We start from the raw sequence: 20,838 nt of genomic DNA on the forward strand, positions 1-20,838 counted from the left end.
GACACAGTCTCTCCTTCCAAATTATCACTCTGACTAAAATGGATTCAATCCTTTAAGTCCTTGACTTACACTCTTCTACAGTTACAACACAATTTAATTTTACAGATAGAAACTTTTAGATAGAACAGATAGAAACTTTTGAGGGCGAAGTCCCCAAAAGTTTCTATCTGTTTAGGACACGTCTACTAGGGAGGTCTCTTAAGAAAGCAAAATTAGGATAAAAAGCGCCATCAGTTACTCTTAAAAAGACCTCCCAGAAAGCTCCCATTCCTCCTAGACAGATCGCCCAAGTATTGCGTTGCCATAACTTAACAAAACAAACAAATTCAAAACGATGGCTCTGAAAAAGGCCTTTTGCGCACAGAACTGCGAGCTCAACTTTCCCGAAACTAATAATCCGGGCAGTAAAGATTCGCAGCGGCAACAAGAAAATGGTGCAGTCGAACCGCCATGTTCGGATATTTGGCTTTAAAAAGATATTCAGCTAAATATCCGACCATGTGTTCATTGCTGACACCATACCGGGGAACGTTTGCGCGCACCTCCCGCCACGTCCTTTCGATGGTGTTGGCGTAGGGCCCGTTTGGGGATCAACAAAGTTATACCTGTGATTAACTGACAGGTGATGAAAGCCTTCAGTTTGAAGACAATCATACGACTTCCTGCAATCTCTGATAACTGTTGTTCCAGGAAGCACCCACTTCTTGAGGACTCCAAGTAATGTATGGCTATCGCGTTTTTCCACCGGTACCAGAAACGTTCTCCCTCTCCATATCACCGATGATCCACTGACCTTCGACTATTCTCCCCTTATCGAACTTTCGCCGTCCGAATTTCGCCTCGTCTATTTCGACAACTCGGCCTTTTCCTCCAAGTTTTTCCGTTGTAGAGGATACATCATGGATGAATACCTCTCTGCAGAATAAGTACCAATCTGGTCGTCCGGGAAAGGCCGAGAAATCCAACTAGCTGAGCTTGTCTCGGAGGCTTCCATACCAATCCAATAAGGTGAGAATAAATCGCCACAGGATAACGAGATTGAGACTCGAACGTTCAAAAAAAAGTCCTGCTCATATCGACTTACTCCACTCGCAAGGTGCTGCACGTTTCTTATCTCACCGGATTCCGTCCATGAAATCCTTAAGCAATGGCGGCTTCTACCGTCGTAGTCAGTAAGTAATCCAATCAGTTTTCGTTTATAACTCTTATTATACGCTTCGCCCCCAAAAGTTTCTATCTGTTTAGGACACGTCTACTAGGGAGGTCTCATAAAGAAAGCAAAATTAGGATAAAAAGCGCCATGTATTAAAACCGAACTTTTACCAAATGATTAAATAAATGGCGATTACGATTTTAAAAAAACTATGACGTATGCGACATTAAACAAATCTTCCGTTTCTACTGATTTCTCCTAAATTTACGGGGAAAACCCCTAAGTTGGCATCATGACTCGGCTACGTATTTATAAACGTTTCCTTATTTAAAATTATTTTATAAATATTATAAACGTTCAAAAATAATTTATTAATATTAACGCTTCAAAAAAGTAACTCAGCTAATATGAAATTTAAATATTTAAAAAATAATAATTATTATTATATAAATTAAATTCGTTTCATTCCGGCAGGGGGCTTCCATATCCGTTTCCTATTTGGACTGACGTGTTATTAGAAATAGAAGAATAAATTTACAGGTGGGTAATGGACGTATTGTTCTCTTGTAATTTTCCGTCGATTTTTATCCGCTAACGCATTTATCGAACACAGAACAGTAATTATAACTTGTTTTATGCGTTGTTTTATCAATATAATTATTAAATTTCCTAAATAATGTAAATTTTATTGAGAACTGTGACCCGTGTATGCCCCATTTACCTTGCATCAGCACGGGAAATTACTATTCCCTTGACACGTTATTCAGCATGATGCAATTAAAGCTAAAGTGGCGTGAAATACGGCTGAATAACTCTTAAAACATGGAAAATCTTATCTTTTTATAGCCTTTTTAATGCTGTATACTACACTACCACATGTTTTCTTCAAGCTGGGCCCTCTTATTTCATCAGTTTGAAGTAATATATCTTATTTCCTTCTATATTTGAAACATAAAATCACTTATGACGATTAATTGCATGGTAAGTGGCATTTGTAGCTTCTGCATTGAAACCGGGGACAGATTTATGTAGAGTTCCGGGGTACTTGCTATTGATTAATGGGTTAATGTTACCTATCGTAGTGAACATGGTGGCTCGTCTCTGAAACAGTGGGGATGCACGTTCTAACCTAACTTAACCTATTCTAATAAATTACCCCTATTCTAATAATTTGGTTTGCAATAATTATGGTATTTATTAGAATAGGTTAGGTTAGATTAGAACATGCTTCCCCACTGTTTCAGAGACGAGCCGCCATGCTCGCTACCATAGATAACATTAACCGACTAATGCAAATTCTACTATAACATTATCTATTTCTATGGGATATTTATAAGCCATTGTCATCTCTTATTTCCTTTTTGTGGAGTCCCGTGTGTCTAGGCTCCACGAAATCTATTTCCGATTTTAAATTTGTAGGTGTGTTTTTGAATCGCAAGCAGACTATCGACAGTAAATAAGAAAATATCTGTTTTATTGCTAAAAATGGACCTTCGTTTCTTGGAAATTGGAGCAAGTACAATACGGAAATAGAAATTAGCATAGTGTCACATAATATTTAAATATAGAAAGTAATTGCAACAAGATTTTTAGTCAAACAAGCTTTACTTCAAGATCTTACGTTTTCCTTATATATATAAATATCTTTATGTGAGATGAAAGAGTCTTTAAAAATACAAGGCACTTTCAATAGAAAACTGGAAAAGTCAGGAGATGAGCAATAGCATACTAATTTTAACATACAAAGATTTCCAAGTAAAAGGCGATGGTAATGCCGTTGATACACGAGAACATAAGATGACAGACCGACAAAATTGCTGCGGCTCTCCGGCAGTACACGAAGTGAAAGTAGTGTAGTGTTGTCCGGTTTTTGAGGGTTTTAAGAGGTTATAATTTAGATGATGGCAGTAATTTTCCATCCTGCGATGATTTTCAAAAATGCGTAGAAAAGATAACTGTTACGCGTTTTAAGCTTTATAAATTTAAAGGAGAGAAGTATAGTTTGCTTTGCATATAAAGTTTTTATGTTGTTGATATTTTCTTGTTGATAACAATTGGAAGTTGATTTGTAGTAGTTTAAGTTGAAGATGGTTCTCCTTAGGTGATTATCTTGTGTTTGCAGACGGTTAATGATGTAATCAGATGTAGTTCTTTATATAGTTATACAGTATTGAATTTTCGGTTCTGTACAGATGTAATATAGTCTTATCGTATTTATGTTTAGGAAATCCTGTATTTATATGCCAGTAAACTTAGCAACAGTTTTTGTTAAATTTTTAATGTGTCTATCGTATCTGAGTTTATCATTTATCAAAACTCCGAGACATTTTATGCAGTTAATTCTTTCTATCTATCTTTTCATTTATTACTATTTGAAGTTGTTTCTTGTCAACATTTTTATTTACAAAGTAAAGATGTTTTGTTCATGTTTAGTTTTAGCATATTTGAGTTCATATAATCAGTTAGTTTTCAAAGGATGTTATTTAATTCTTGTTGTGCTGCTTGGGGGTTATTATTGGAATGTATTAGGACAATATCATCTGCATGTGCTATTATTTTTGCTTTTGGTGTCACTTCAAATAGGTCATTTGAGTAGATATTAAATTAAAGAGTAACAGTCCAAGTATTGATCCTTGAGGGATTCCATTTTCAGGTGAGAAGCTTTTTGAATACGCATCGTTTAATTTTACTTGATATCTTCGGTTTAACAGATACGACATTAACCATTGTAAAGGCACTCCTCTTAAGCCAGTATTGAAAAGTTTTTTTTTGAGAATTCGGAGGTCCACACTGTCAAAAGCTTTTGGCAAGTCTAGAAATAAGGCCATTACTGAAATTGATTTGTCTAATTTATTCATAACTTCTGTTTGAAATGTAATAATGCGTCTATTGTGGAGAAGTTTTCTCTGTAAGCATATTGATGACAATGAATCACGTTCAGATTGGCAATGTATTTCCAGAATATTTTATAGAAGATTTTTCTGTTATTTTCACTAGCACGGGGATGATGATAATCGGACGGTAATTTTCTATGTCGCTTTTAGACCCTTTATTTTTGTATATCGTTATGACCGTATTATAATTTAATTTATTCAGAAAGGTTCCTGTTTCAAAGGATTTGTTCATCAGAAAAGAAAGGGTAGTAGTGATGATATCTGCAATTGCTTTGATAAATATAATACATCTCAAAGCCCAAAATTATATTAAATAAACCAACCAATGCCTAAATAAACGGACTAATAATTATTTAATTATAGCCATTTATTATCCTGATTATTTAGGCGTTGGTTGGTTTATTTAATTGCTTTGATTATGGCCATATTTAAGTTATATAAGTTAAAAAAACATCATCATAATATCTGAGAAAACAAGAATTGATTTAACAATTAGTTTAGTTGACTATTTATAAATTTAACTAATACACTACATATATCAACTAAACTAGTTGTTAAAACAATTCTTGTTTTCTCAGTTATTGTATTGTTGTTTTCTTAATGTTATGTTATAATTGCTGTGTAATCACGAATGTATCAGATATAACTGTCAGCTAACAACAAATATAAGTGTGTCTGTTAAATAGTTTTTATTATGTTGATCAGAATACCTGGTCTTTTATATGATGTCTAATACCTGAGATGCCTGAAATATCAGGTATAAACATGTACTCTAGGCAACTGTATGAGCTCTGATACTCTTATATGGATGGTAGACATTGTATGTGGTCTTTTGAGTATTTTAGAGTTCATCATCCACACATATTTGGATTTTCCCCCTCTAGCCATCCTGTAGGCACTACTAACTTTGTTTTTTCCTGCCAATCATTGGTTCAATTGAGCCCACAATGAGAGAGGATGGGGGCCAACTTACCCGGGATGGACTATTCAAAAGGTGTTGTTCTCCAGAATGGTAGGCAGAGGCACTTTAAACGTCTCTTCCATTTGACTGTTTATATATACAGTAAGTTTTCTACTTACAAACTTAATCCATTTGTAGCGGTCATTCGCAAGTCGAAAAGTTTGTAACTCGAAAAGACAATGTTTGGCGCAAAAACTCAAATACAACGTTGTTTTTACAATTATGTAATGTTTAGGCTACTTGAATAATGTTGAATTAAGATTGTTAAAGGGAAGTATAAATTCAAATCAATCACATGTACAGTACATTATTTATTAAAATTACTCATTTAAAACAACTACAAATGTACATATGTATGTACTGTAAATGTTTTAATGTAAAACTTCAAAAATAAACTTGACTATACATAAAAAATAACCAACTGCACTTTAACCCGCCATCTGTCGGCTTTGTTCGTAAGTAGAGGACTACCTGTATATATCTAGGTCACTTGGGCTAACCAGCATGCTTAAGTTTATGGTCTTCCAAGTGCACATCTGGATTTTTACGTCCCTACCCCTTTGTTGCAATTTATAAAATCTGATTAAGGCAGGTAGTCTTATAATGGAAATCTTATTAAATGTGTAAAGGTTAAAAATAAACTGATCAACTTTTCTTTTACTTTTTTTGATTAAATAAAAGTATAATATACTTTTATGCTTACTGACTCTGTAGAATACTATTAAATGATCCCAAATTGCTAAGAAAATGACTCCTCCTCTTTTTTAGCATGTTGGATTGTTTAATATATTTTTTTTAAATTTGGCTGTAAATTCAGCTAGACAGCAACTCCATTACATATAGACTATTATTTAAGCCACTTGCCGAATTTAAAGCAAATATGTTTTTGGTGGTGCTCTTGATGGTCGGTTAAAAATCCTCTACATTGCTCAATTCTTTGATATTCGATACGAGTTCTCTGAAATAGAATTCAATTACAATGACTATTCCTTTACCTACATCTACTATTTCACTCTACAGAATAGCATCTCTTTCTTGTACTTCGGTTAGAAAACTTAATAAATTCATATATAACAGTTCAAATTTCAGTCGTAATTGTAGATTTTTTTACTCAAATTACATTATTCTGTTTAAAATTTGTACTTTGAGTCTGGAGTATCTCTTGCAAATTTAATATTGTTTGTTATTAAATTTTATAATTAAAAGTTTAAAATTCAGTGGATAATTCATTCACATCTCGGCTCTAATATATTTTGTAATCGGCAGCAAGCCTTAATGCCAATGTGATTACAGGTAGGATGACAATTGACGACCGAGATGGTGTCCAGAAATGTTTTATTTTAACAAATTACTGATTTCTAAAATCTCTTGAGTGTTTGCTTTAACATATCAATGATAAAACAAACACTCCTCCCATTGCCACAACAAATGACCAAACTGCCGAGATCAATAGGGTGTCGGCTTGCAGCTCCAGATCAAACTTGGGTAGTTCATCCCAGATATGTTGAGTCTCTTCCCTCACCACCCATTGTAGACCTAACCAAATCCATGATGGATGTAGAAAACTGGCCCTCTTTTACTTCCCATGTACCTTTCCACAAGAGATAAGATTGCTATAAGAATAACTGCATTCATAGTGGTTGTTTTATGATATGAAATTCCAATCGTGCTTATTTTTTGTTTGTTTTCTAGATATGAACAGGTCACAATTTGTTTTTCTACTGATTTTCGCACTTTTGGCCATTCACCTGGTTGGCGCACCACCCGTAGATCCTAAGAAGAAGAAAGAAAAAGAAAAGGAGCACGAGGAAGATGAAGGAAATGACTTGGATGATTATGTAAGTTCTGTTATAATCAACATGCATTTCAGCAAATAATTTATTCAATTTTATGAACAAAATTTTGACTTTTCTGCATCTGTTTACAGGGGTTAGAATATGGACGTTACCTCCAGCAAGTCGTTCAGGCTTTGGAGGAGGATAAAGACTTTGCTAAGAAGTTGGAAAATATTTCTACCGACCAAATTAAAGTGAGTCTAGTAACAAACGTGCACTTACGATCATAGATACCAAACAATTAATTTATTGTCTCCTAATTCTAGAGTGGAGATGTGGCCAAGGAATTGGAGTTTGTCAAACACAATGTCCGCACAAAGCTAGACGAGTTAAAACGTATAGAACTAGAACGTCTGCGTAAGCTAAGTAGAGAGGAGATGGAGAGATTGGAATTAGGTCTGTACAGAAACGAAGACGGTCACTTAGCTCCGCCGTCCATCGATGGTCGTAGGTGGCGGACTATATCCTCAGTGGGTGATGGTGAAGGTTGGCCGGTTTTCCTCTTTTAACGCTTCTCTTTTATATATCTCTTTGCTAGAATTGTTTTGGTGTTGGAACCTTTCCCACGTTAATGTACTTAAAGGTTCGATAGGAGCTTCAAGTTTTGGTAGTTGCTGCACCGGTTGAATCACTTTAACACTTACACATTCAAATTTGTTCATTGTGTTATTAGTGTGCTCTGTAATTTTAATCCCCATTCAAGTTTGATAATTAAAATAATTATTTTCTTTTAGGAATAAATCGAAAACATATAAAAGTGCCTCATCATTTGGACGTAGATAACAAGCATACATTTGAAATTGAAGATCTGAGAAAATTAATGAAAGCAGTAAGTACATTTGTATGACAGACTTGAATCATTTTAATCTCAATAACATTACAAAATAAAGATTATCTTGCATAAAACGTACCATCTTATCCACATAATAATTTCATTCAACTTGTAATGCTTGTAACAGTTCTCTTGTTTCAAATTAGCCATTTCCTCAGTCAAATTTGAGATTCAAATATCACTTAGAACAAATGTACGAAGCATTTCATGGTCCACCAGTAAAACCACTGAACACTGGTAGTTGGTTGTGGGTTCACACCTCACAACAGACTGGACGTGTGATCTTTTCTGGATTTTCTTTACATTTAGTAACACCTTAATAGGGGTGAGTTTCCAGGGCCGTGGAGCCGTGTAAAAATCTACTGACTCTGACCATGGTCGGACTTCTTGTTGAAATAGGCCCAGGAATTCTGATATCATCGTGTGGCCTGAGAATAAAAGCTTCAATAAATAGAGTTCTAATAAAGGTAGAACATAGAAACTTTTTTATTCCAAAGTTAAAAAACTTTGCAGTAATGACACAGTCAATATATAAATATGTATTTGATAGTTTTTACTTTCCTGGCTGTTATATATAATGGAGGGAAAGTGTAGCAATCGGTCAAAAATGACCCCTCCCAAATTTTTACTTTTTGGACTCGGGACATCTTGAAATGTTGAGATATGCAAAAGATTTGGGGGTTTTGCTTCTGTGTATGGATGTTAGACTGTGTATAGGGCACAATTTTATTCATCCTGCTTGAAGCTTAATAACTTTTGTGGTTTTTGAATCAGAGTTGGAAGGTTTAATGCAAGAGTTAATAAGCTTCAGAGTGGTTGAACTAAATTGTGCCCCCCACATATTCTGACATCCCAATTTGAAGAACAGTTCATGTAATTTACTTTTCTGTTTGTGGTCATATTACAACTCAATTAAGGATGTTTTATTTTGTCCTGCTCGTCAAGATATTTTTCAAATTCTTCTTCAGAAACACAGGAGGCCTTTGACGAAGATGACAATTCAAGTGTCAATATTTGAGTGGTGTTGTCAGCTATCGCCCATTCTTCAATCTCGGACCTTTTATTTGTATGGCTAATTCAAACAGAACATTCTTAGCTCTATAGCTCTATTTTCCAGTTCCTCTATTAGTAAGCATCAAACCATGGGGTCAATGTAGATGCCAGCTAACAGAATATCATTGTTTAGTAGATGATTTTCTCTGAACACCATTGCATTTTTGATTTTGTTGGCTACATTACTGTCACTTTTAGAGTAATGGAAAATAAGACTCTTCCACTTCTTATAAAACAAACCAGGAGTTGAGTCTATTTTGAAACTTTCTTTTGTGATATATGAATGAAGAAGCAATTTTTTAAGTTCCTCTACTTTCTACCATTGAGATTCGGTTATCATTACATTTGCATCAGCCATGTCCTTGAGGACAGATTTTAGTTTGAGAAATTGTTTGATTGTCAAGTGCTTACTACTACGTCTAGTTGCTTGATCTAAAATTGCCTCTTTTCAGCTATCCACTTAATTATTTCATATATTTTTGGTGTTCTAGGGGCTATTCCAACATTTTGTACATTTTCAATAATACTTCTTGCATGTTCTTCTTTCAAGTTTATCGACCATTCCTCCATTCAGTCTAATAAAAACTGAACTGCAGAAAAAAGTGAGGTGCAAAGAATTTTTAAAAACTATTTCACTAATGCAGCTCTTAACTTTTTCAGCGGTCGTAGACATGGTAACTTTATATTACTCGCAAAGTCATTACTTATGGTCGTCATTTTTCTTACTTCTGGTAATTTACAGCTAACACTTTACTCACTTCTGCTGTTATCTTTGCAGGCAATGATCTGTTTGCAACAATTGCAAGGTAGTGCTGCCAGATGCAAGAAAATAAAATTTGTTCATTCGAAAAATTATGAATAGGACATAATTCCATATACACTATACAGTATCATTATCCAGATGATGATCACTGATTTAAACTAAATTCATAGGCCATTGATAGTTTGGAGGTCATCTTATAGGACAGATATATGCTAAAACTATAAAACCTTGACGAAAATTTATACCTTGTCTTATCTGCGGAAATATACGGTAGTTAACTGAAGTTTTTGGCCCAAGAATTTTCCACATCATCTTTTAATTTTCATCTATTTCTCTCTCTTCTCAATGTTAACAAAGGGTAGACAGGCAGCAGACAACATTGCTAATGTATAAGTCTGCAATTTGAAAATTTCAGCCTAATAATTCATACCAAAAAGATATAATTTAATTGAAAATATTATCTATTTTTTTAAATTACTGGGATAAATTATATAAGTACTTTGTTGTAATAAGGAAATCTAAATTTAAATTAGGCGCCATATCTGGTGACCCTAAATTGCCAATGTGGCACAGGCGTCGGTTCCTTTGAAGAAATATGTCTCAAGTCAACACCATACGAAGCCCCCAATTCAAATTTGCCCAAGTCCCGCGAAGCTATAATGCACTACCAGAGTTGCCTAACCTTTCCGAGAAAGTTAAATTTGCGTAAAGAGATTGTTTAATTGTGCGATACTGGAATCAACCATAACAAATTTCATTGTAATCTAAATTTTGAAATTTTAAAGTTTCTTAGCATTGTGTTGTTAAATTAATTAGCTTCATAGATTTTTATATTAATTCCTAATATCAGTAATATCAAACGCTGTGCTGCCCTTCTACCAAGACTACGGGATTTCTGTGCATGCATTTTCTGAGGAAAACACATTAGTCACCAACATGATCATTTTAAGTGGGTAAAAATTGCTTTGTGGAATCGATACTTTATAACATCTTAATGCATGAATTTTTAACAAGTGTCTTCTGGACAGGACTGACAAGAGAGCGGAAAAATGGGGTAAAATTTTCCAGGTCCTGGATTCACAGTAATTCGGACTTCATTCTGCAACTTTTTCAATCATTCCGGAGGCCTATGTAAATTTTTCCTCTGGGCTAGTGACATCTTTCAATGCCACTGCTTATGGGCAAAATCACAATGCTGCAGAATTTGAACAACTTAGGAGAAAAAAACATCTTGGGTGAGAATATCTTAACTGGGTTTTGCTGTACTATTATAAAATGACAAAAAGCTTAAGGGTAGAGACAAGTTTTATAAAAAAAAAATTGTGAACACTAATAACGAGTTAAATATTAAGTCCAACCACACTGCAGATATGACACGTGTCCCCTTCTATATCTCCACTTTGTCAACCTTTAGTTAAGAACCAAAAGTTAATAGCATTAATGCCCCTTTATACACAAGCTACTGTGACAAATTCCGTTTCTTAAACTTTACTCATTCTGAGATAATGTTTAATATCTCAGAACAGAGAATAAAGAAATTAAATAAATTAGACACCACAACACACACACACACACACACGAATTCCCTCTTTTAATTGAAATGTTTTGGGTTTGGGAAGTTGCAAATATGTAGACTTGCAAAAATCTCATAGGGTCAAATTTGACACAATTCCAATACTTTTCCGTTTTATATACATAACAAGTTGGGAAAGTAATAAGGAGTCATAGTCGGTGGATTTTTGACGACTCTGACTAAAACACCAAAATGCCACAGCCCTGTGAGTTTCCCATAAAAGACCTCCCGGGAGTATTTCCCTCGGCAGATCACCTGTATATTGCATTGCCATATATGAATAAAACAAAACCAAACAAGGTGTTCCTCTCAAATATCTGTAATTTTAAAATTGTTCTGTAAAACCCATTTGTTCATGTATGTGAATAAAGTTTTATGTACAAAAACTTGAAAGGGCCACTGTTGCCATGTAATGGCTATCTGGACTTCCATTGCTGCATGGTCTAGATGCCAAGGCCCCATTTCTCCATCACCCAACATTATCTCTTTGAACTTTTTTTTTTGTTGAGGATCGTGCCTGTCATACAAAAATGCCAAACACAAGAGCCCCATGTACAAGAATTGGATGCCATTAACAGCATGACTCTTAACATGCAGACTCAGACATGGGCCAAATTCAAGTACAGACCAGATATCATACTTGCCACTTTGGGAGCGTATGTGGGAATGAATCGATTTAATGTACTAGGTAACATTTTAGATGCATTTTCTATATTCATTGTATACATTACTATACTCACATTTTCCCCCTTCCCCCAAAATTAATCCACAAAATGGGACATTAGAAAGGAACACCCTGTATAATTGTTTCTGCAGCGGAACATCGTTATCTCAAAATGGATTGGATAGAAAACTCTGCCTTCAATTAGAGCATTTTTAGTTACCAAGTGCGGTGACGATTGCAACCAAAATATTAATTCATTGCCTTCTAATTTTAGAGCAGAGACATAGCCAAGGAATTGGAGTTTGTGTAACACAATGTACATACAAAGCTAGGCGAGTTGAAACGTAGAGAACTAGAACATCTGCATAAACTAAGTAGAGAGGAAATGGAGAGATTGGATAAGTGGCCTTTTGCTTCTGGATTGAAGCAAGAGTAATTATCAGTCATTATTTCATCAGTAGTTGCTAACAAATTGCATGGTTAATACTCTGTTGTGGCCCTCTTGTTAACTTGATTGGAAACAACAAATTGATTGTCTCGATTAATTAAAGAAATAATGGAACTGAGCATCCAAGTAGAGCTAACTCTTGTTAACTGACATGCATGCAGCATTAAAATTACAAAATAAAAAAAAAGAAATGAGTTTTTACATCATGCATTTTATTGCTTTTGCATAAAGGAACTACACACTACATGTGAGAGCATACAAAGTCATATAGTTTCTCTAAACTTTCCATCTAATCTACTTACTCTTGGCTTTTCTATTACATGAAAGCCTTCTTTCTTGGTCTTTTGCCTTTTCCATTGTGTTTATGGGAAAAGGCTCTCTTCAAACCAAAATGTGGCGTTTTAAAAAGTATCCCGATAAACAACAGAAGAGTTGTGTAATAACTTAGTGCTGTTAAACAGTAGTAAATTATAAATTACTATTGTTTCATGCAGAAAACATAAATCATGTTAGCTATGAAATGATATAGAAATTCTTTTATAACATAAATTACTCCATTTTAAATTAATCCCAAGAATCAAATACTTGAGAGATTTTGGGAGTCAGTAATAACTCCTAAAATATCTTCAGACATTTTGTTTCTGGATTTATATTTTAAAAGCTTCCTACATATAGAAAAAGCATGAATTTAGATGATTTTAGACTATCTTTATTCAAAAATTTATGGAAATCTTTATACACATGTGAGCAGTTTGAACTTTATCATAGAGATGGTCTAGACTGAAGCAAGAGTAATTAATATATGAGGCATTTGTAAAAGATTGTCTGAGGCTTTACGTGCCGGCATGGCTACATGAGTGACCACAAAGATATCTCTAAGGTCACTTGGGCAGGCTTGCAGGTGACTTCAGTCACCTGCAAGCCTGCATAGCTTGGGCAGGCTTGTTGGTATTGTTGCAGCCTGCAAGCCTGCAACAATACCAACAAGCCTGCCCAAGTTGAGACATAGGATTGTTGGTATTGTTGAATCCATCATGGCTTTTTGCAATTTTGCTGAGTGTGTAGCATTACAAAAGATATCTCAATGTGGATATTCTTTATACCAAATATAGATGTAGAGGTATTAAATAATTATTCTGTTTAAATAAATTCTATATCTTACCTCTTACAATCCTGTATTTAATTCTCATGTTTGTTCTCCAAACTTAAATGATCATTATATATTTGGTAATGAATAAGCTCTTTCAAACTTCTTTAACACAGGCCACACGTGATCTGGAAGAATTAGACAGGAGACGGAGAGAAGAATTCAAACAGTACGAGTTAGAAAAGGAATATCAATTCCGGGAGAGCCTGAAAAATATGTCGGAGAGCGAAAAGGCCGAACAGATGAAGAAACATGAAGAAATGCTCAAGAAACACAAGGATCATCCCAAAGTCCATCATCCCGTAAGTCGGGTTACTTTGGTTAGGTTGCTGTCCGTCATCTCCATACTAAATTTGATCTATTTCAGGGAAGTAAACAGCAATTGGAACAAGTGTGGGAAGAGCAGGATCACATGCAGGGCAACGAATTTGATCCAAGAGTCTTCTTTGCCATGCACGGTAAGTGTCGATTGAGATTAACCTACTCATTGAAGGCATCCTTTAGTGTGATGTCTTTAGAATTATTAATCCTTCAAACACGTTTGGCAATGTTCTTGATATTGAGATCAAGATGGCAATACAACATATCCAAGTGACTTCTCATAGTGAAATTTTACAAGCCGTAATTATAAATTGATGGTCAGATATCCAACACAATTAAGGTGTTGGGCCACCGCAGGACTGAACTCTGACAAAAACACACCAGGAACTTTTTGTGGTTTGTCAAAATGTGTTAGGCTTTGTGCTTCATCATCCAGCTTTCCCCATTGGGGGCCTAGCCAAATTAACTGTATGATTAAAAAGTGTCTCTTTAGTGCTCACAGGACAGACAGAGACAAATAACGACACAAGAAGTAACAATACAGTTGAGTCTCTATATTTGTGGAAATTACACACATCACCACTTCACACAAAAACATGAAATTTTATGAAAACCTGTACTCTTACCCAAATAGCTCCAGCTAGATGTTTTGTGTGTGCACTGTATGCTTAAACACTTATACAACCATTTACAATTGGAGTTCTCTCCAATGCAGATGATAACAAATGCCAACACTTACTGAGAAACACTTTGTCATTTTGTCATATGTCCTAGGTGTTGTGCATCTCCAGATGATGAATATTTGCAGATTGCCAAAGCCGGTTTCATTGCTGCTGGAGTGAAAGTGGGAGATTTTGGCTCAACTTTCCAACAGCCCAGATTTGGCCCCTTCAAATTTCTGCCTTTTTTCCCACAACTGGAGAAGCATTTCCAAAGGAACGGGTGATGACATACAACCCAAAGACTAGAAATGGCTATACCAGTTGTTGGGACCTGGTGTTTTCCAGAAAAGCGTAGAAAAGTTGGTAGGGATGGATGATGCCTCTGCATATTTCATATTCCAGTCTCAAGTTGCAGGTTGAAATCTTACTCTAAGCATATTCTGTTGTGATTTTTATATTATCTAGTCAGGACTATTGTTTGAAATAATATTGCTTGCCTTCTAATAAGTTTGTATATTGTTTTTTTATAAACACTCAATTAAAATTACATAAATGTGTTTTTCTAGATGTTAACGGTGATGGTTATTTGGATGAACAAGAAGTAGAAGCTATCCTGAGTCTAGAGGTAAACACCATATTCATTTATTCTCTACAAAATTCCGTGATCTCTGGATCATTTCTGTCTTGAGAAAACAGTTGCTTGTTATCAAAACATAAGCTTCAATTTTGCTCTCGCATTTCCGGTAGAAGTAGCAATCAATATTGGTGATTACTAAAGAAACAATCCCACCAGATGTCTCACTAATGGCTTGCCACACTTCTGAGGAATATTTGTCGCAGCTTTGCTAAGACTTGCCACTTTCGTTAGCCAATAAAGTGTTAGTACACATGTAACTTTTGGAACAATAGAATTGAGTTGGCTGACCTATTGGCATTTTCCGTTTGGCTCCTTTGCATAATAACAGTTGCTATCACTTGGAATGGAATAAGATTCCACATCTTTGCTGTTGAATGTTTGATCCTGCCACTGGAAATTTGCAAGTGGAATTGAGACTTTGTCTTCTATTCTTCTATGTTTTTAAAATTTTGTAAAACTTTGCATAGACATTACAGTAATAATGCTTCAGAATATAGAGATGATGAGTTTCCATTCCTTGAAAATCTAATGAAAATCTATCATAATAAACTTTTGTGTCAATCCATAGAATTCATTCCAACTAATCATTTACTTTGAATTACAGATCAAGAAAATGTACGACCCTCAGAACAATGTGGAGGATGATCCACAGGAGATGATGGAAGAATACAACAGAATGAGAGAGCATGTCTATAAAGAGGCAAGTTGTCGTTTCTTCTTTACACAAATGTGGAATCATCTTTGATTGCTAATCCTTTTATAAAAATTTACAGACCGATAAAAACAAAGATGGACTCATCAGCAAGGAGGAATTCATGGATATGACAAAGAGGGCCGATTTTGAGAAGGATGACGGCTGGAGGGTAATGTTTGGATTCTTTTTCTTAATCTTTAGGATTTGCTTTGCTTATAAACTGGTTGGAAAGCAAACATTCTTGCAGGGATGATGAAAAGGTGTTATTTCTTTGCAAATTTTTATTGCTAGTTTTGTCATTACAATAAGTCGACCAGAAAACTATCCTTTATCGTCACATTTTAAGGATCCACAATTGCCGTAAACATAATGTAATTTCTGCCGTCCTTTATATCTTTTGATAGGATAGTTATATAATTATTTTTTATATGACAATTTGAGTATGGATCATACGCTTTTAAATGACGTACAGGTATGTGCCACTTAATGTTCACTAAATAACATATTAAATGAACATCATAGGATATATGAAGACATACTTATGTATAGCCTTTAAGAATAGTAGATACAAACCCAGCAATAAATATTTATGCATCTAAACATAAAAATGTACAGTAAAATATGGTATTGTGTGTTTTGATGCTTAAAACTGGTTTAATTTGTTATGAAATTATAGTATTTGTTTACGGAGTATTTTCAGGAAATTTCTAAACTTCTTGCTTACACTTTATATACTGGCTGTACTGTAGGTTTGTTTATGCATTGCTGTTACAGTAAACTACAGCTTAGCAATGACATGTGCCATTATGGGGGCTACAGTTTTTCAGTTTAGTTACAGTCTTATGGGACCTCTATTGCATATGTGCTCCCTTGTTAAGCTGCATAACTGAATTAATTTTGCATTTCTATCATTTATGTATTTCTGTTATTCATGGCAAGGAATAGAAATTGTTGAAACCATAGCTAACATTTCTCATTTGTGAGGCTACCCAGAACAATACACGATACATTATTATTTAAACATTTGTTTATTCTCGCAGATACTGTACATTATTACAGTGTACTGCACTACCAATATAACCATAAATCTATTGTTACAACTCGCAAGCATCATAAATTATTGAACAATTCTTAGTTTTGATTCACACCAGGCAACAAATGCCGAACAAAAATCAAATTCCCATCTTGGGGAGACTTATGAAGATGTTCAACAAGTTGACAAATTTAAGTTTCAACAAAACAGTTTAATTAAAATATAAACAAAATTGTTTTTAATATTTACTGATAATGGCTTTCCCATTATAACTAACCATTAATCATTATAAGTTTTTGTTGTGATTCACAAATGATGCTGTAATACATTAAATTTTCGAATACATTTTGCACAATTCTAAGTAAAAAATAATTGTTTGTGCTAAATTTACTGCCATTTTGACTTTTAAAAATTGATTTTTTAAGATGAATCAGTCTAGGCATTTGTTTGATTCTTCTCTTCCTCGAATAAGTACACGCAATTGTATATTTCGGAAAACCCGGCTCAACTGAATGAATTCAAAACTTGGTTAACTTGTGACGACGATATTCGTTTGGCTCATTGCATCATTTGTCAAACCTCGTTTAGTGTTAAATATGATGGAATTACAGCATTTATGAGGCATGCCGATTGCGAGAAACATTAAAAAAGAAGTGCATCTTCTTGTTACTTCGCTCAGTCATCGCCTCAGCCAATGAAACAGTTTCCAAAGATGGCGACCTTGGATGATACAGCGGGATAGTTTTTTATTTTAGTAAAAAGGAATTAGCTGTAATTTGTTTGGGAGTAGTGTTGCAATATTAACTTTATCTGAAATAAGATTACAAATTTATTTTCCACTACACAATAAAAGCACACATATCTGCATATAACAGTGGTTTGGGTTGTTTAACAGTTGCATTTTGAATGTCCTTTAGAGTAAATTTGTGCTCGTGTCACGCATTGTGAAAAATACTGACCTTTATCAATGGTATAATAGGAATATTTATAATTTGCAGGGATTAGATGAACAACAGATTTATACCGAAGAAGAATTAAAAGCCTACGAAAAGAAAAGAATAGAAGAGTTACAGAAGTTGAATGCTTATTATGGAGTAAGTGTTGTTTAATTTTAAATATGGGAAAGTAATTGCAAAATTAACAATATGGTTGTCTTTAAAAGTATCAGAATGCTCACGGCGGTGCTCCAGTGCCTCACGGAATGCCGCAGTATCAGGGCATTCCTCCACCCCACCCAGGATATCAACCTCATCCGCAGCAGATGCCGCAAGGTTATCAGCCTCATCCGCAACAAATGCCACAAGGTGCGCAGCAGCAGGGATACCAGTCTCATCATCAACAGGCACAGATGGGTGGAGCTCACCCGCAGGGCTATCAGTCTCAACAACAGGGAGAGGCACACCACCAACCATCGCAGCAGCAGCAGGGTTATCAACCTCAGATGCAACAGATGCCGCAGCCCGGAGCGCATCAAATACCACAACCCGGCTATCCTCCTCACCAGCAGCAGATGCCACAAGGTATTCATCAGCCGATGCCCGGAATGCAACAACAACCCCATCCCGGTGCCCAGTACGGAATACCGAATAATCAGAATCCTCAGATGCGCCACCCCTCAGCTCAGGTAGATTAATTTTTAAATAACTCGTAGTAAAACAAGCAGTAAAAGTTTTAATACATTCTCTTTAATTTAGGGAATACATCCAGGAGTCCAAATAGTACAAGGAAATGCTCATGGTCTGCCCACTCACGCCCCAAGCGACCCGCCCCCACGACAACCCCAGCCCACTCAGTATAATCCACAACAGCGGCAGCCTGCCGTAGAACAAAAAGTAAGTAAACATTAACAGTCAATTGCCTGAACACCCCTATTAACATTTATTTCAACTTTGACAGCAGGCAGAAGGCACCAACACAAATGCAGCAAACCAGAAACAAGGAAACTAGAAGACCCCCACTTCGGGATTTGGCCCCCGACTCGATCAAAACAGGCTGTGAATATTTGTTGTGTATAAATTTGTATATTAGAAAACACTTCTAAACCTCGGACAATTTGACGACTCCAAACGACATTCCGTCGACTCGGCAGCAAGCAGTAAAATTTTTTTCTTTAGTAAAAGTGCCACCCGTTTGGATTTTCAATGCAAAAATATTCTTAACTGTATGACATAAGATCACAAAATATTGTTTTAGTTAATATTAAATCATAATATATATTATTATGTTTTATTGAACACCTACAAAACTCATTTTTTTACCAATTTATTTACTTGTATAAACTTTATTTCTTTTTTTTTATACAATTAACAGGGTATCGGTTTACTTCTCTTTTTTTTGTTAGGAGAAAAATAAAGTTACTAACAAACGTTCTGTTTGTCTGTCTTTTTTCAATTTTCCTAAAGTTATTGTGCACTTACAGAATATTATCCTGGGGGTGATTATGATAGTATGTATATGCATTAGCATGGTGCCTTAAGGCTCAAAGACACTCGCAGTTCCATCAAATATCAATTACTATGATGTACACATTTATGCAACGAGTAATACTGTAGTTCTGCCACATCCTACATACCAGACTGAAACGTTTACACAGAATTACGAGCAGCTCAATAGCATGGGTCTGGATGACGCATCCAATCTCCACCCGGCACACTTCGGCAAAAATCTTAAATCCAAATTACTCATGCACTCTCGGTCCAGTTTTGACCAAATTTTTTCATTTGAAATTACCTTCTAAGATTATGCAACACTTGCTATTTATTTGGTTGTATTGTGGTTCCTTAATTTGCATGTAATGCACAGTTTAGGAAAATGGTAAAATTTCAGCTGGGAGGTGTGTCCGGAGTCACCGGTTCAATTGTCTTGAGAAACATTCTGAAGAATTGAACAACATCTATTCTCAAGATATTTGCATATTTATGCAAAATTTTGTCACACCTTAGGATGCGACATTGCCTTTAATTTAACATGTTGACTGCAAAATGTCTCGTGAATTGCAATCTGGTCTGCATTGTCCAATACAAATATTCTCAGAGAAAATAAATAATAGTAACAGATAGTGGACCTCTGGGATAAGAATTAAAAACAATCATGGCTTCACAGGACAGTGAACATGAATGTGTACACCGAGCTGGTGCTTTGTGTACACAATTACTACGGTAATTAACTTAGTGAAATAATCCTGCACATCTTAGCTTCACATATGAGAGAAAAATAAATAAAAAATGGCAAGAAATAGGTTATCGTACATATTTGCATGGCTCGTTTGGGCCCTTTTTTTCCAGTTGCAGGAACTGTTATTAAGTGACGTAATTTATCTTCAATTTTTCTTCATTACATTCAACATTTTCTCCCCAAGTTAACCTAAACATTTACCATCCATAAAAACTAATCCTTTGTAAAACAAGTGTGAGCAAATACCCGATGCCTTGTTGGCTAAACACCTCTACAATAAATTCAAAAGTAAGCTTACTCATTGCACCCATGCTTCTGTCAGGAAAATGTGAGAAAATGGAAACATAAAGGGGTAGTGGTGGCAGACAGAGATATACACAGATATACAAACAAATCATTTATTTTGAAGGAAAAAGGTCTTGCAAACAATTAGAGTTGACACACACAGTGTTTTAGTCTAGGTGGGAGGTGGCATTAGCTTGACATACAAGGTGCGTTCCATAAGTAATGCGACCAATTTTTTCATGACATGACTATACACCGTAGCTAGTTCTAACCTGCTGCACTAGGTGGGGAGGGAGTTAGCTTCAAAACGCGCCTGGTCTCATTTGCTTCCAAGCTGCCAGCAGGTAAGGATGTTCGTTCCCGTGAACCCCATTTTGAGTTAATGTAGTGTGGCTGCGCCGGGAGGTGGACGGAGTCGTACCTCCTTTTTCTCAGCTAACAGGTCAGTGAGACCTGCCCACAGTCAAGATGGTGGTTCGGATTCGTTACGCGAGAGTGCGGAAGAGGATGGGTCCGACGGTAGAGTGGCGGCGATACTCGAATAAAGGACATTAACAACGTGTAATAACAACAACGATTTATTAATGCTAAAGCTACAGATACAGTTAGGGCGAGCTACTGTTGCCTAAGTTTGGATACGTGGAGGGAGAGTTTGCACTACTTTGGGGAAGTCATACCTCGTAATCCTTTCGTTCTGGTGATGGGGTTG

At 35.5% G+C, this 20,838-nt stretch overlaps 1 protein-coding gene across 2 annotated transcripts; it reads left to right on the forward strand.

Annotated features, from left to right (window-relative positions):
• The first annotated feature begins 1,631 nt into the window (after positions 1-1,631).
• NUCB1 (Nucleobindin 1) lies at positions 1,632-18,886 on the forward strand. Of its 2 annotated transcripts, none has more exons than XM_067265306.1 (14): positions 1,632-1,693; positions 6,701-6,846; positions 6,936-7,037; positions 7,110-7,329; positions 7,578-7,672; positions 13,440-13,625; positions 13,691-13,781; positions 14,873-14,931; positions 15,548-15,643; positions 15,717-15,806; positions 17,669-17,764; positions 17,833-18,294; positions 18,365-18,502; positions 18,567-18,886. In XM_067265306.1, exons 2-14 carry the CDS (start codon positions 6,703-6,705, stop codon positions 18,615-18,617), a joined length of 1,830 nt encoding a protein of 609 aa, XP_067121407.1. In that variant the 5' UTR covers positions 1,632-1,693; positions 6,701-6,702; the 3' UTR covers positions 18,618-18,886. The 2 variants fall into 2 exon arrangements, with proteins under 2 accessions (XP_067121407.1, XP_067121408.1); XM_067265307.1 differs by lacking the exon at positions 1,632-1,693 and adding an exon at positions 1,711-1,770.
• Positions 18,887-20,838: the final 1,952 nt, after the last annotated feature.

Source organism: Centruroides vittatus, unplaced genomic scaffold (assembly GCF_030686945.1).
Source record: "Centruroides vittatus isolate TY-2023 unplaced genomic scaffold, ASM3068694v2 contig_221, whole genome shotgun sequence".
Lineage (NCBI taxonomy): Eukaryota > Metazoa > Arthropoda > Arachnida > Scorpiones > Buthidae > Centruroides > Centruroides vittatus.

Bases quoted from the DNA above. Each gene is read 5' to 3' on its own strand.
- NUCB1 (XM_067265306.1), top strand. From the start codon at position 6,703: ATGAACAGGTCACAATTTGTTTTTCTACTGATTTTCGCACTTTTGGCC. The intron at 7,038-7,109 runs GTGAGTCTAGTA...TCCTAATTCTAG, and splicing joins TTTCTACCGACCAAATTAAA to AGTGGAGATGTGGCCAAGGA. The intron at 14,932-15,547 runs GTAAACACCATA...TTTGAATTACAG, and splicing joins AAGCTATCCTGAGTCTAGAG to ATCAAGAAAATGTACGACCC.